The sequence below is a fragment of the Pygoscelis adeliae genome, unplaced genomic scaffold (genome assembly GCF_000699105.1).
Source record: "Pygoscelis adeliae isolate BGI_AS28 unplaced genomic scaffold, ASM69910v1 Scaffold513, whole genome shotgun sequence".
NCBI classification, from domain to species: domain Eukaryota; kingdom Metazoa; phylum Chordata; class Aves; order Sphenisciformes; family Spheniscidae; genus Pygoscelis; species Pygoscelis adeliae.
Window position 1 is genome coordinate 2220198 of NW_008824591.1, and position 12647 is coordinate 2232844.

At 55.0% G+C, this 12647-nt stretch overlaps 1 protein-coding gene across 1 annotated transcript in view; it reads left to right on the forward strand.

Moving 5' to 3' along the window:
- Nucleotides 1–6345: 6345 nt before the first annotated feature.
- Nucleotides 6346–12647, forward strand: part of PTPRU (protein tyrosine phosphatase, receptor type, U) — a 50718-nt gene continuing 44416 nt past the window's right edge. Inside the window, 1 exon segment of the mRNA XM_009322262.1 lies at nucleotides 6346–6455. Coding sequence (XP_009320537.1) covers nucleotides 6422–6455 — 34 coding nt within the window. The 5' untranslated portion in view covers nucleotides 6346–6421.

A 12647-nucleotide genomic window follows, 5' to 3' on the forward strand; every position in this document is an offset into this window, starting at 1 on the left:
TTAAGTGATGGTTCATTATTAAAGCACTTGTGTTGCAGGTTAGTGGCCTCCTGGCCGGGGAGCTTGAGGGCGTTTCTGTGCTGCAGGACCTCTCCTGACCTGGGTATAAATAACGGAGAAATGATGCTGGTCCTTCCCCCGGGAACAGCCCTGGCCGGATCCAGGCGTTGTGCAGGGACAGCACTTGGATGGGGTGTTAAATACACGTGTCCGCTCCAGCCGTGGGGCCGAAACCTCCCGGCTTGTGCCCCGCAGCATCACTGCAAAACAGCCGGGGAGTTGCAAATCAGGGTGATGCAGCACCCTGGTCCCAGCAGTGCTGAACCCCCCGGGAGCCGCTTTGGGGGGCGGGAGGGGAGCTGCATTTTGCAGCTGGATGTGCCCCAAGGAAAGACTCGGACTGGCAAGATTAATTATTCCTCCTTTGCTTTTAAATGCATGTTCATGATAAGGTGATGCACGGTGCACCTGGTCCTTCCCCAAGCACAAGCCGGCCCCGTGGCATTGCAAACCCTTCAGAGTTGTATTTTCCCAGTTGTATTTGCTCTCCCAAGACTCGGGGATGCCTGTAACGAATCCACATCTCCCAAGTCCCCCCGTCCCCGTGCCTGTGGTCCCGCGGAGGCTCCCGGGGCCAGAGCAGGGGCTGGGCACTTGCCGCGGGAGGTTTAACACCTCCATGGGGACTTGCAGATAAAACCATAAAGAGTCTAACAGGCAAAAATAAAGGAGATTTATGTCTTCTGTAGTTGCTGGTAGACGGATATTGTTCTCCTAGTCCTGCGCTTTCCAAACACTGAGGTTATCAGGCATAAGTGACTTATTATGCAAATCCTCCGTCTTAATATCTGGCTGCTCTCTCCCTGGAATTGCATTGGCTAAACCCCATGCGTTATTGGAGCTGCTAATGTTTACACATTAGCTTCTTTGGCTAATATACAAGGCTTCAAGTTGCAAATTGATGTTTCTTACAGCTGAGCAAATTATTTTTCTATTAAATGCAATATTTAAAATGATTTGGAGAAGCAAAACAAACTACTGGCGAGAATTTTAATGGAGCTGCTTTCCATATTCTTCTAATCAGCTTTTATTTGGGCCAGGAAATCGGTAATATTTTTTGTAAACGTTTCTATTTCACAGAAGTGGGGAACAGAGAGGAGCAGGGAGGGTGTTTATTGTAATCTCCGGTGTGTGTAATGCACAAAAACATTTGCAGGTGCCTGTTGCGCTTGTGCCCCAGGCCCTTTGAGTGTGCAAAGTGCAGATTTAGCTCCCCTTTGCCTGGACTAGAAGAGGTTTTCCCACTGCTGAGACCGAAACCCTGGGGTGTTTGGGCTTGGCTGCGGTTGGCCGTGGAGTTGATGGGGTGCTCTGTGCGGTGGGGGTCTCCATCGGTGTGAGATGCCGGGATGCTGCGGCACAGGACCTGCTCTGCATCTTGGTTTTCTTGCTGAGCTGGATTCCTCGGTGCCGCATCCCCCCTGAGCGAGTCCCGGACCCCTGTATAGCATCATCCCCCCAGGAGTCTGAGCCCCCCGCAGATAGAAATGGCGGTTCCGATCCCTTATCCATTAATAACCTCGTCCGGGAGCCTGCGGTATGGTACGTATGAGATCTTGCTGGATAAGAAGCGTATCTAATTTTAGATGAATTGCAATATGTGTTCCCTATCCCCCGTGTCTGCTGGCGCCCGGAGGAAAGCGGCTCCCGGCGTTTCCTTCCCGGGGCACATTCCCGTAGGAGCGTGCCAAGGAAATCGCCTTTAAATAGCAGCCGGGATCTGGGCGGTGGGAGGCCGGCTCGGCTCCGCGGGGGCGCCGGGGAAGGGATGGCATCTCGCCGGCATCCGCTGGAGCGGGGTTGTGCATCCCAGCAAACCCCGGCTCCCCGGGCTTTCTGCCGTCCCCGGGGGATGATGCCAGTTGCTGCTGGTGTTACGGGACTTTTGCCAAATCACCTGTGTGCCTCAGTTTCCCCATTGGCAGCAGTGGCATTAACCATTTATCCTGTGTAAAGAACTTGATCCTTTGGTGCAGTAAAAGCGCATTTTTCTCATGTGTGCTTAAGGGAGGTCTTGGGTGACGGTCCGGGGCTGTGTGACTTCGTGTAGCCTCCAGCTCTGTCCCTGCTCCTGGGAATCAGTGAAAACTGCTGATTTGGGAGATGCTGATTCGGGAGATGCTCACCCCCGCTGCATCTCGCTGTGTTTAGGGTGGTGATGGGTTATAGCCCTGTTTTGCTGCGCGGGGTGTTTGCATGCGACCGCTCGGCAGCCGGGGCGATGCGTGGTGTGTCCTGCGGGTACCCGAGTCCTGATTTCCTGCCGATAATTACCCGGGATGGGGGGAAGGAGCTGCTGGAAAAGGCCGGGGGTGAAAAATTAATCCTGACTCCAAAAGGTCACCGGTGTTAGCTTTCCCGGCTGGTGCCTGCGCGGTGAGGCATGGGGTGCTGGGGGCTTGTGCCCCTAAGATGTTGCACCCCAGAGATGACCGTGGGGCTAATCCAGTCCTGGCTAAGCCAAGATGGGAGCAAAACGGGCTTTTTCCTGTTGGTTGGCTCTGCTTCGTCCTGGACCGGGAGTCCTGGGCTCCCACCCTGAATTTCATCGTTCTGGGGAGCCACGCTTGCTAAAGTTTGGGTATAAACCCTTTTTTTATAAAGCCTTTCCACTTTTAGGTATGTTATTCGTGTAGCATCCCCATCCGATGATGCCCCGAGGGGTCTGGGCGGTGTCGTTACCCCCCTCGGGGTACGGGAGCATGCGATCCCGTCATGATCCCACCACAGATGGTGCCAGGCTGCCCTTTAGCGTGGGAGCCTTTTCAAGGCTGCTCGATAAAAGAAAAGAGAAGCTGGTGGAGCATGTCCCATGGTGCAGGAGGTTAAACAGAAAAGGTTTAAGCGTGCAATTAACTTTGAAGTGAGAGGAGCATAGACTCGGCGGATGAAAGAGTGCTGGGCAGGCTGGTGGGCAGGCGGCCACGTTCCTTCATGGCAACGGAGATTTAATTAGACGCCATCCATTGTACTTGGTTGTTTGTTTGGTCTTTCTTTTCCTCTTTCTTCTTTGCAAATCCTTCATTCCTCCTCTCCCCCTCCCCGGCTTTCCTCCTCCCCATCCCCAGGGAGCGGGATGCTGGGTAGCAGCGGTACCCAGGGGATGCTGAGAGGCACCGGTACCTGTCTCCCCGGTGAATCCCTCAAGCCACCTCTTTTTTCTTTCTTTTTTTTTTTTTAAATTTTGGTTCATCTGGTGTTTAACCCCCATGTTAGCATTTGTCCCTATTCTCCTCTCTGCTTGGACATGCCACGGTGCTGCGGGGGCTTCATGCTGGGCTGCCCCGCAGGGTGTTTAACGGGGTGCGTCTCGTCCTTGGCACAGGCTCTGGGTTTGGAGAGGTTTAGGTGACTTTGGGGTGTTCAGGCATCCTCTTGGATGCATCGCGTCCCCGGGGAGCAGAGCATCATGCCCTTGGTAGTATTTTTAGCCGCTCTCGTGTTCGAGTCGCACCTCCCACACTCACTGCCTTCATCCCACCGCCCGGAGCTGCTGTTACCCTGGCCTCGAGCCAGCGCAGGAGCTGGGTAATTGGGGGCTCCTTGTTTCCACCTGGTGATTTTCAGGGAGCATGTGGACCCGGAGCGGTCCCGGCCAGCTCCCACAGACCACGTCCCGCTGCCGTTAGCCCTTAGGATGGGTATAACCATCCCCGTTGCTGCAGACGGGTATTTTTGGGTTGCAGCCTCCCTGTCCTCCTTGCAAACATGTTGGTGAAACCTTAATTTTCTGAAAGCCACTCTGGGTTTACCCCCTTTGACTTGCCACGGCTGTTGGGGGACCCACAGCCACCCCCTCTGGAGCTGGGACGTTGGCATTTAATTGCTCAGATGTTAATTTTTATGCCCCTATTAATCTTGTGGTGGGGAGGGAGTAGGGGCTGGAGGTCGAGCCTCTCCCCAGCCCTGCCCTTGGATGGGGAGAGGTGGTGCCAAAAGCATCCCATAGCTCATGGAAACCAAGGCTCTGCAAAACCCTTTTTATTTTTTCCCTGTGTATACAAATCATAGACAAATTTGTTGGTGAGGTGGAGCGGCCGGTCGAGCCGCCTTCATTTCGCGTCCTGGATGGGGGGGGCGGATGGGAGGGAAGGCGCGCGCTGGGAAAAGCCATAACAATAAACCTGTCCGAGGAGGGAGACGGATCGGCTCGGCCAGCTGTGCCTCCGCCAGCAAAATATCTACTCCTCGTAATTGCATTTTAAGCTTCTGGAGCCTGGGCATCATCTAGCAGGTGGCCGAGGATCCAGCCTTGGGGTGATGGAGCAGTGGGGAAACTGAGGCACGGGACCAGTTGGTGCCAGTGGCTGTGCTGGGGATGGCGGCGGGGTGCGGGTGGTGGAGATGCAGCCCAGGAGGAGGAGGTTACGTCTCCCCCGATGTTGTTAGATGCTGGGAATAGTTTATAGGGGGTGAAAGAATCGCTTTTCCCTGGGAAATGGGGCTCTGCCAGCCTGAAACGCTGTTTGTCTCTGCTCTGGTTTCTCAGACAAAAAAAAAAAACCAAACACTAAGAACAAATTTCTCCCTCCCAGAATATCCCATTGCAGCAGATCTTGAGAGAAACACTTGGGCTTTTTTTTTTTTTTTTAAATCACTTGGCACTTAGTTTCTGACACTGTTTTATTTTGGAAAAATTTTTTTTTCTTTCCTTCCTGGAAAATTTTGACAGATTTGTGCTTTTTCTCCCATTAGAAAGCGCAGCCAAGTTTCAGACTCTTTAAAATCCAGCGTGTCTTGTGGCGAGAGCCGAAAGAGCCGAGGACCGGGGTCTGTGGTGCGGGGGCACATCCGCACGTGGGCTGGGCAGACTCTCCATTTTGGGAAGGATTTTAAGAAAGCTGTGAGGTCTCGGTGCCTCCAGGCATATGAATAGGAGAGAATTTGCTTTTAGTTTTTTGAAAAGAAGTTTCTTTTGGTTCTGAGAGAAAAAAAAAAACAACTTGGTGATGAAGCTGGAGTGCGCGCTCGTGCTTTAAAAAATGAGTGTAAAGAGGGGAAAAAGCCCCAAATATGTTTTTAGATGTGAAAGAATTGGGAATCTTAATTTTCTGGGCATGTTACAGGGTTTTTTCCAGTGTTTGGACTCGTGTTTGCACAAGCGACGCGTCTGAGCGTGCCCCCGCACAGGGAAGCACAACCCATGCCGGCAGCAGCGAGACCATTAACTGGCAAATCCCCGGGTGACGGAGGGAATTACTGATGTAATTTGGGGATAAAATATGAAAAAAACCCAGAAGAAATAATCCCCTGGCCCCGCTCTGCTTTCACGCTGGCCCATTAGGGGGTATTTGCCTTTGTTCGTTCTGCTTGCTCAGGGCTTTCTTAATGTGCCTGCCCTCGTCAGCCCAGGGGCTCATATTAATTAGCGCTGGCGCCCTGGTCCGCCTGTAATCTGTGGGTTTAACGGAACAATAGGTCAGTGTTAACGAACTGGCCCGGAGCGGCCCCATGGGCGAAGCCAGCCCCAGAGCTCAGGGTTGGGCTGGATGCGGGCTGGGGGGCTGGCCGGTGTCTCGGTGTGCTGTCACCGTGTCACCTCAGTGCGCGTGGGGACAAGTGGCCTCTTGGCATTTATTCCGATTCTCCGTGCTCAGCCGAGCACCTTGCAGGCCGGGGAGGTGGTGCCTGGCTTTCGCCTTTGCTCTTTGCAAAGGATAAAAAAAAAACAACCCCAAACCCCCGAAAGATAAATAAAAGGGCTCAGAAGTGCCAGCCCGCAGCTGGAGCGGGGGGTTCAGTGACGCGTTTGTAGGGGTGTGATTGCTGTGGGTTGTTGGAGGACCCGGCTGAGACCTGCCGCTGTCGTGTCAGGCAACGGACAGACCCCCAAGAGCTCAAGGTCAAAACACACGTGGGCAGGCGGAGGGCTGAGGTCAAAGCAGGACTTTTTGCAGGAGCCCCCGGGGTCTTGTGAATCCTTGTGCGACCGCTGCAGTCGAGTGCCTGTTTCTTGGGAGAAACCCCCCTGTTCGGTGACCGGCGCCCGGGAAGCAGAGCTGGGAGCTGCATCCTGCCTCCGCGGCTGAGACCTCCCTGGGAGCTGAGACCTGCCAGCTCGTTTCACTGGTGGGGGAACCGAATGGGAGAGATGGGAGATTAGCAGCAGACAGGACCGTACCCTTGCTCACGGGTGCACGTGGGGGGATGCCTGGGGTCGCTCTGCATTTCGGGAGGGGCAGCACACCGTGCTGGCAGGGCTTTTGGGGAGGGACCAGTCGCTCTGCGGGGTCTCAGTGAGGACTGATGGGTCTCTCTCTCCGCAGCTGGCTGCACCTTCGAGGAGGACGGCGACCCGAACCAGTGCGAGTACAGCCAGGGTGAGGATGATGACTTCGGGTGGGAGCTCGTCCGCAGCTATATGATGCCACACCTGACGGCCGACCTGCCTCACGGTGAGTCCCGGCTCCCAGTGGAGCTACGTTCATCCCCCCGCGTCCCCAGGGACCTCTGCTCCAAACCCACCCCGCGATCCTGTACCCCAGAGCCAAACCACACGGCTTCTCCTGGTTTAATTCCCACAGCGTTTCAGGCTGTTGCCTGGGGTGGGGATCAATTGGGACTTGACTTGTCCTCGGTTGTGTGGGCAGGGTGGTGCCGTGCCCGCCGGCAAGGTGTGACGAGCTGTGTCGGTCCTCAGCGTGGTGGGGCAGGATGCTGCGTGGCCCTGGGGAGGGCGTCGCCTGGGGACAGGGGCCCCTGCCGCTGCTGGGGGGAGGAGGGTTTTTAACAGCACAGCAGGGACAGGGACATCGGATGGCTCTGGGTACCTCTGAGCCCCGTGTCGCTGCCTTGGTGGGGTGTAACACCCCACGCCCCCAACCCACCCTGGGGAAGGCAGCTGGGGGAGCCTGCAAACGGTCCAGGCGTGTATTTTTGGGGTGGAAAGCCAAGATTTCCAGCTCCACTCCCTCTGCACGTGACCTCTACCATGGCTGCGTTTGCTGCCCGCAGCCCAGGCACCCCCAGCCCTGGTCCCCAGGCTGGCCCAGGGGCTGCGTGGGGGACGTTCCCTCCGCTCTGGAATCTCTCGGCCTGTGGCAGCGGGATGGCAGCAGCTCGGGCGGCTTTCCCTGGTTCCCGGCAGCATCTCCGGGGCTGCCAAATTCCCCATCTGGTATCGAGCGTGGCAGCTGCTGCCAGCCGGGATGCACCCGAATCCCGTCGTGAAGAGGCACCTTCGGAGCCGCTCACCCTGCCTGGGATCTGCAGCCACCGCCGGCTCTTTCCTCACTGGTGCGTTGGCTTGTGCTGCTTTTGCAGGCTCATGAGAAATTCCCCTCTCTGGGAGATGTGGAAAAGGGGAAAAAATGTGTTTCTGGCTCTTGCAAGTGTGGGGAAGGGCTCGTGGCTGTGAGTTGGAGGCATCTCCGAAGTCTCGGGAACTGAAAGGAAGAAAATGCAAATGGACTTTTTTCTTTTTTTTTAAAAAAATCTCATTGCTTTTAAACTGGTTTTTGTTATTTTCTGGGTCTAGCTCCTCTCTGATGGCCAGGCTGGGGGAGCAGAGCCAGCCGGCAGCCGTGGGGAGCATCCCCTCTCCCACGAGGATGGTGTGGGCACCGTGCCTGGGTGGCATTCGGGGGCTTTGCTTGCTCCCAGCTCCGGACTGTGTCCCGCTGTGACCCCCTTGAGGTGTCCCTGTACCCATTTGCTCTGTGAGATGCGCCGGGCTTGAGATGCTCCTCGTTTTCGGGACCGCTGGCTGCTGCCTGGTCCCGGCGCTCCGGCTCCTCCTGCCCAGCCTGGAGGTCAGGTCCCATGCTGAAGACGGGCAGAAAGAGAGGAGAACTGGCTTAGAGCTCGATAGTAAAAATGACTTTTTTTATGAAAACATTAGTTGCTTTACAGGAAACTCTTTACTGCTCCATCAATCTGCCTCCAGCTGTTTATTTCATGCTTTGTTCATGCCAGGGCTTAATTTGGCTTTTCCCCTCTGCTAACCCTCCTCTTCCTTTACCTTCTCCTCTTCCCATCGCCTTTTCCTTCCTTTCCCGTCCCCGCTGGCTCGTCCTGGGCACTGGGTGAGGGCAAAACAACCCTTAGCCTGGCTGTAGGACTGCTGACAGATCCCTGCTCTCCCATGATGATTTTCCAAATAATTGCTTTAAACTGAACTATCCTAATTTGTTTGTGTCCTGGGGGAGGTTTCCCAGGGCAGTGAGGAGGGAAGCAGAGCTGGGGATTGAGATGGCTCATGATGGAGGGTTTTAAACATCTAATTAGTTGGGTTTTCTGCTCGATTTTCATCTGTAATTTAAAACCTGCGGCAAAGTGCCTGAGTTTAAAGCCTGTGGGCTTGCAGGGGGCTGAAGGGATAAGGTGGAATGGGGCTGCTTTCTCTGCTTGAGGAAATAACCATGGGTTAGCAAGAGTTGGGGGCTTAAACGAACGCAAAGTTTAAGAAATAAACTCCAGAGTTGATGGGGAAGTGGATGCAACTGTCCCAGGTGGGATGCTATGAGGCTGAGCTGTGAGCATGGAGCATCGCAGGGTCCGGTCCCCGGGAAGGGCACCCCTCCCCGATGCTGATCGATGGTGACACCCAAAGGGATGCTCGTCCCCATAGCCGGGGGCTCCCCTAATACCGGGGAGATACTGTTTGCTCGTGGTCTTGGGGCACCCAGTGGGTACAGGGACCCCGTTTTTGTGTAGTTTCACCCCGGTATGCCTGGGGAGCCGTGCACGAGGCTCCTGCAGCCTTATCACCCCTCTTGGTTCCCCCCAGCAGCTCAGTGGATGAAGAGTATTTCACAGCACCGGGGCCTCTCCAGGGAGCACTTTCTAAAGGAGTCTCCTGGTCTTAGATTAAAATGAGTTTTTATTGGAGATCAGCTAGTTTCAAGGAGCACAGGATTTATTGGAGCGGATGCTGGCTGCTGGCCCCCCGCCTCTGCCTTTGCATCCCTCTTTCTTTTTCCTTTCTTGTTTGGTTTGGTTTTTTCCCCCCTCTCTTCCCATCTTGACTTGTCGCCCTCTTTCACCTAAAGACAAGGGACGGGTCTCTCCCGTGGATGGGTCTCTCCCATGTTGCAATCGTGATTTTTTTTCAGCTCTTTATTGTTGTTTTTTAAAGGAGCAGTTGCAGGGAGCCAGGTAAGGCAGGCATTAGGATGCACCGTCGCTGTGTCTGCACCAAAATACCTCTCCCTGGATGCTTCGGGTTTATTTTCCTCCTGCTCTCCCCCAAGCCTTGTCTCTGCATGCCAGGCTGGTCCACATCTGCCTTCAGGCTCTGCAATATCTAATCTCCTAGAAGCCCCGCTGTTTCGAAGCTGGGGAGAGGAGGGACAGCGTGTGCCTTGCTCTGCAGCACCTGGCATTGCTGGGCACCCACAGGGCTTGCAGGATTCGGCCGGATCCCAAAGGCCTTTGAGGAGCAGGGGACCGGGTGGTGGGGTGGTCCAGCAGGCAGGGATGGGACAGGGGAGTGAAATCGGGCTGATTTCTTGAGCTCCTGGGGTGAAACACACGTTGAGGTTACTTAATGAACATCGAAATAAAACAGGGTGTTTAGGTTAAGCCCTGTGTGAATTTGGATGGGACAGGTCCAGGATGGAGCATGGGACAGAGCCGAGGTTGGGTCCCTGTCCTTACCCCTGCAGAGATGCGGGGTGCCCCTTCGAGGACAAGGATGCTCTGCGGAGCTCCAGGGTCTCCCTGAGAGAGGTGCAGGCCCCTCTTTTTGTCACTGGTTGAATTCGCATTTGGAAGTTCAAAGGAGATGGGGTTGGGAGAAGCTGTGGCAAAAACTCCCCGTGGAGGGTGTGTGCCCTCCTGCCCCTCCATAGCCCGGTCCCGGGGACCAGAGCACCCGGGCCCCTCCGCTCTGCACAGCTGTACTCAAAAATACTAAAACATCTTATTTGTGGGTGGGTTTTATTTCCGAATGGCTTTTTTCCTAGGTTTTCCTTCGAAACTCAGTGACACTAGAAAACCCTCCGTGAATCGGAGTTTCTGTTCCCTACTTGGCTCTTCCCTCTCTCCATGCACGGGGCTGCCGTCGCGCTCCCCACGCAGCCGCATCGCGATGCCCCGGCACGGCCGTGTCGGGGAGTGACCGAGCCGTTGTCCCCCACCCTGATGAGCTCCATGTCCCTCCGTCCCCTCTGAGGAGTCGCTCCTTCAGCTGATAGCTCCGGCATCGCTTCCTGACAAGCTCCTGCTGTGTATCTGTAAAAACCTTGAAAAATTAAGCTTGATTTTTGGCTCCCCGGGGAATTACTCTGGTCTGTCCAAGGACCCCGTGGCGGTGGCAGATCAGCCCTTGGTGCTGGGGCTTCCCTGGGAGTTGCTCGTCCTGGGGCTCGGCGCAGAAGAGGGGAGCGGGTACCCTATTCCCGTGCCGGCTCTGACGTGTTGAGAAGAAAAACCGGCGCGTGAGGAGGCACCGCCGGGCTTCATCTTCCAAAGCGATTTCCTGGAGGCAGACGCTGCAGCGCTCAAACCTGGTCCCCCGGCACCTCTTGGCTGGGCGTGCTGCCATCCTGCAGGCCTTTTGCTGCCTTTTAATAGCTCTTTGATTTTTTTTTTTTTAAATTTTATTTTTATCTCTCGGTGGTTTTGTAGGAGGAAAAACTCGGCGAGACAGGGAAGCGGGAGGGAACGGGTTCTTCCCTCCTCTTCTTGCTGGGCTGTTTTGGGTTTTTCCCGGAGGGATGCAGGTAGCTGCAGGCAGGACCCTCGAGATGGGCAGCGCGATGGGGAGAGCTGCTCCTTCCCTGCGGGCGAGCAGGGCTTCAGCCCAAAGCTGGGGAGAAAATCCTTGGGAGCTCATTGCTCTCAGATTCACGTCCAGGGTTATTGGAGACGCCGAGTTATCCTCAAAGACCTGATTTGAATCCCAAGGAAGGGCTGCTGACCCCACAAGGGGGAAAATTTGGCCGGAGACCCTGCGTGAGGACTTTGCTGGGATGGGTACAAGGCTTTCTGTGCACAGCCCCTCTGGGCTGATTTTGCAACTTAAACCTCGTCGTCGACTTTTGTGTTAACAAATGGATGGTTTTCCTGTGGGGAACGTTGCTGGAAACTTGTTTCTTTTTTCATTTGTTTGATTGAAATATTATTTAGCGCTTTTTGAGTCTTTTCTCTTCCTCCACAGAGCACTTAGGTTGGGCTTTTAGAGAAGAGCCGAAAAACTAAATTAAATTATATTGCTGCAGCCGAGCTGAGGGGGGACACAGAAGGGCTGACTTGTTATTTGCGGTGACAAAGCGGGGGTGACAGCTCGCCTGGACCGGCATCTTGATTCAAACCGACCTTAAACTGAGGATCAGAGGAAGGATTTAACAAGTGAAGGACGGTATCGATGTGTGCCTGAATCCCATCCTTTGGTTTGAAGTCTCAACCGGGGGATGCCCCGGGGCCGTTTCTGTGGCTCCCATTTTGTGGGAGGTTTGGAAATTATTTTCCCTGTCACGAGTTTTGGAGCAGATTTTTGCTGTAATGCCAACACATAGACAGGGCTCAAAAATAACCCCAGCTGTGCCGATGAGCTGTGATAGTGCATCAACCCTCCGGCTGCCAGGAGCGATCCTGCTTGTCCCCCCCAGCTCTGGGACGCAGCAGGGCAGGGACGCCCCCTCCTCTCCATCCCCATCTCCGGCTTTGCCGGCAGGAATTAAGATATGCTGCAGCTCTGTTCTTGCCCTGGCTGGGAAAGCTGCCAGATCCTGGTGGAAGCTGAGGACCCAGTGGGGTTGGGGGCTCGGGGGGGACCTGCGGTGGGACTGTGTCCTGTGGGGTGGGTGGTGGCAGCGTGTGTGCTGGCTCTCATCCCCTTGTCACCCTTTTGTCACCAGCTGGCTGTCCCGCTGCCTCCTTGAGCTCTCTGTGCGCCGGTGCTGCTGGTGGGAGCACCCAGGCGGGCTGTGCTGCCATTTTATTGGGGTGCATTAAAAAAACAACCAAAAAAACCTCACTGAAAACAAAAAACATCCCCTGCAAAAAAAACCCCAGGGGCTGCCGAGGGAGTTTGTAACCCCCAGCCACCTCTCTGCGAGGAGCTGCCTGCCCCAGGACCTTGTCCGTGGCAGGGGATTGCTCTGGTGCAGGATGCAGCACCCCGATGCAGGAGGCAGCACCCCAACACAGGGACAAATACCTCTGCTTCTCCTGCGTTAAAAAACCCCCCAACCCATACCCTGGATTTGAAGCTGAAGCTGGGACCAGTCGTTTATGGGGAGGAGGATATAATTAGCACAAAAGCGAGCGGCGGGAGCCTGGTTTCTCCAATGCAGCAACGCTGGGAAGAAAATTAAGGGGGAAAAAATAGCGCGTGGGGGAAACCCTGCCAGACGAGTGACGCACCGGTGGATTGCCACCCATTCGTGTCCATGGTCCCAGCTGACCTTAATGGACATTCTCTGTCTTTTAAAATAACTTATCAGTGGTTTAATTTTAGTCTTGGTCTCTTTATTTTGGTCCTCTGGCTTTCTGTTTTTAAAGGGAGGGGAGGAAGAAGGGTCTGCGTTCATTAATGAGAGCCTGGAAGACTGAGCGGTTGGAGGTGGCTTTTGGAAGATGTCCCCTGGCGCGGGGCGGGCCGGCGTTCGCTCTCCACGCTGCAGTCGCCTGGGCCAATTGGA